The sequence below is a fragment of the Phacochoerus africanus genome, chromosome 4 (genome assembly GCF_016906955.1).
Source record: "Phacochoerus africanus isolate WHEZ1 chromosome 4, ROS_Pafr_v1, whole genome shotgun sequence".
Classification (NCBI taxonomy): Eukaryota; Metazoa; Chordata; class Mammalia; order Artiodactyla; family Suidae; genus Phacochoerus; species Phacochoerus africanus.
In genome coordinates, this window is record NC_062547.1 from 59,357,685 (window position 1) to 59,360,356 (window position 2,672).

At 39.0% G+C, this 2,672-nt stretch overlaps 1 protein-coding gene across 1 annotated transcript; it reads left to right on the forward strand.

Moving 5' to 3' along the window:
- Positions 1 to 450: 450 nt before the first annotated feature.
- LOC125124592 (olfactory receptor 2J3-like) lies at positions 451 to 1,062 on the forward strand. The gene has a single exon (XM_047774658.1). The coding sequence runs from the start codon at positions 451 to 453 to the stop codon at positions 1,060 to 1,062; it is 612 nt and encodes a 203-aa protein (XP_047630614.1).
- Positions 1,063 to 2,672: the final 1,610 nt, after the last annotated feature.

The window sequence follows — 2,672 nt, forward strand, 5'->3', positions numbered from 1 at the left end:
AACATGGATGGAACTAGAGACTCTCATACTAAGTGAAATAAGTCAGAAAGAGAAAGACAAATACCATATGATATCACTTATAAATGGAATCTAATATATGGCACAAATGAAGTTTTCCACAGAAAAGAAAATCATGGACTTGGAGAATAGACTTGTGGCTGCCTTGGGGGAGAGGGAGGGAGTGGGAGGTATTGGGAGCTTGGTGTTAATAGATGCAAACTATTTCTTTTGGAATGGATTAACAATGAGATCCTGCTGTGTAGCACTGAGAACTATGTCTAGATACTTACATGGCAACACGACAATGGGAGGAAAAATTATGTATCCATGTATGTGCAACTTAGTCCCCATGCTGTACAGTGGAAAAAAATAAATAAAGAAAAAATAAATAAATAAATAAAAATGTAAAAAAAAAAAAAGAAAGAAAAGAAAATCAGCTACATAGGCTGCATGGTTCAGTGTTCTGTGGCCTTGGCTCCTGGCTCCACAGAATGTGTTCTTCTTGCTGCCATGGCTATTGACCCCTATGTTGCAGTCTGTTGGCCCATTCTCTATGCTACAATCATGCACCCAAAAATCTGCCACCTTCTTGCACCCATGTCCTGGTTTTCATGGTTTACCAACTCTCTCCTTCAGTCTTCACTGGCCATTGTTTTGCCTTCCTGTGGCTGCTGCCATGTGGAGCATTTCCTTTGTGAGGTCCTTGTCATTATCAAGCTGTCCTCTGTAGACACTGGTCAAACTGAGTTGAAAATGCTAATTGCTCACCTGATCATTCTTGCCATTCCAGTCTGCATCATCCTTACCTCTCATGTCTGCATAGCCATGGCTGTAGTGAGGATGCACTCTGTTGAAGGAAGACAAAATGCCTTTGGAACTTGTGCATCCCACCTAATGGTGGTCTCACTGTTTGATGGAACAATAATGTTCGTGTATCTTCAGCCTGATAGTAACTATTCCCAGAATCAGGGGAAGATCCTTGCCCTTGTTTATACCATTGTTGCCCTCACTGAACCCACTAATTTATATTCTAAGGAACAAAGATGTAAAGAGGGCAACTAGAAAGCTGATCTGGAATGATTCCATTTGAGAAATTATAATTCCATAGTTCCTGCTGTGGCACAATGTGTTAAGAACCAAGTTTTTCCCAGCTGTAGTGTAGGTCACAGCTGTGGTTCAGATTCAGTCTCTGGCCTGAGAACTTCCATATGCCACAGGTGAAGGAAGGAAGGAGAAGAACGAGAGAGAAAGAAAGAAAAGTAAGAAACGAAAAGAATGAAAGATTTTAATTCCTGGAATTCCAGCCCATATAAATGATTTGGACAGTGGATTTACAGGGAAGATATCTTTTTTTTTCAGATATTAGCTCAAATTGATTCAAATACAAATAAAGCAAGCACTAAATACAAGGTAAACAAAACATTATTGTCATCAACACTGTTCACTGCAGTGTATAAAGAAATTGTATAATAGAGGCATTCCTTAACATTTTTTCTGTCCTCAAAATCTGTATCTGGATATTTTGCAATATTTGTTCATTTCCCATGAGATTTTTAGAGTTGAACTTCCCTAGACAATATTGGGCATTGTGAGGGATAGAAAATTTGGCAGACAAGGAAACAGCTCTGAAATAGATTACATTTGGAGGTAGATAATATGGTCCTAAATTTTCATTTAAAGGGGATTTGAGTTGATAACAAATAATATAAAACTGAGTAAGATAATTCAAGGAGAGTATAATACCTTACCTTAGCTAGATCAAAAAAAAAAATTACTAGTAGTTTGAAACAATTACCTCATCTTTGAATGAGTTTTAGGATTTGAACATAGAGATAGAGAAATTCAGTCCTTCTGGAGCATGATAAGCAGATGTGTCATTAATACATAAGAAAATGTTAGGCTCTATATAGTCGAATATTTCTGAACTGAGGAGGGTTCTAGAAGCTCAGTTAGGTTCTGTGGTTACCTGGTATTTGCAAATGTAAATTGGTAAAACCACTATGGAAAACAGTATGGAGGTACCTCAGAAAACTAAATAAACAACTGCCAGGAGTTCCCGTCTTGGCGCAGTGGTTAACGAATCCGACTAGGAACCATGAGGTTGCGGGTTCGGTCCCTGCCCTTGCTCAGTGGGTTAACGATCCGGCATTGCCGTGAGCTGTGGTGTAGGTTGCAGACGCGGCTCGGATCCCGCGTTGCTGTGGCTCTGGCGTAGGCCGGTGGCTGCAGCTCCGATTGGACCCCTAGCCTGGGAACCTCCATATGCCGCTGGAGCGGCCCAAGAAATAGCAACAACAACAGCAACAACAACAACAACAACAAGAAGACAAAAGACAAAAAAAAATAAAAAAATAAACAACTGCCATATAATCCAGCAATCCCACTCCTGGGGATCTATCTGGACAAAACTTTCATTCACAGAGATACATGCACCCCTATATTCATTGCAGTACTATTCACAATAGCCAAGACATGGAAACAACCTAAATGTCCAATGACAGATGAATGGATTAAGAAGATATGGTACATATACACAAAGGAATACTACTCAGCCATAAAAAAGAACAAAATAATGCCATTTTCAGCAATATGGATATATAATCTATTCTTTTCAGGCTCTTTTCCATTATACATATTTATAAGATATTGAATATATATTCTTATACTACCCC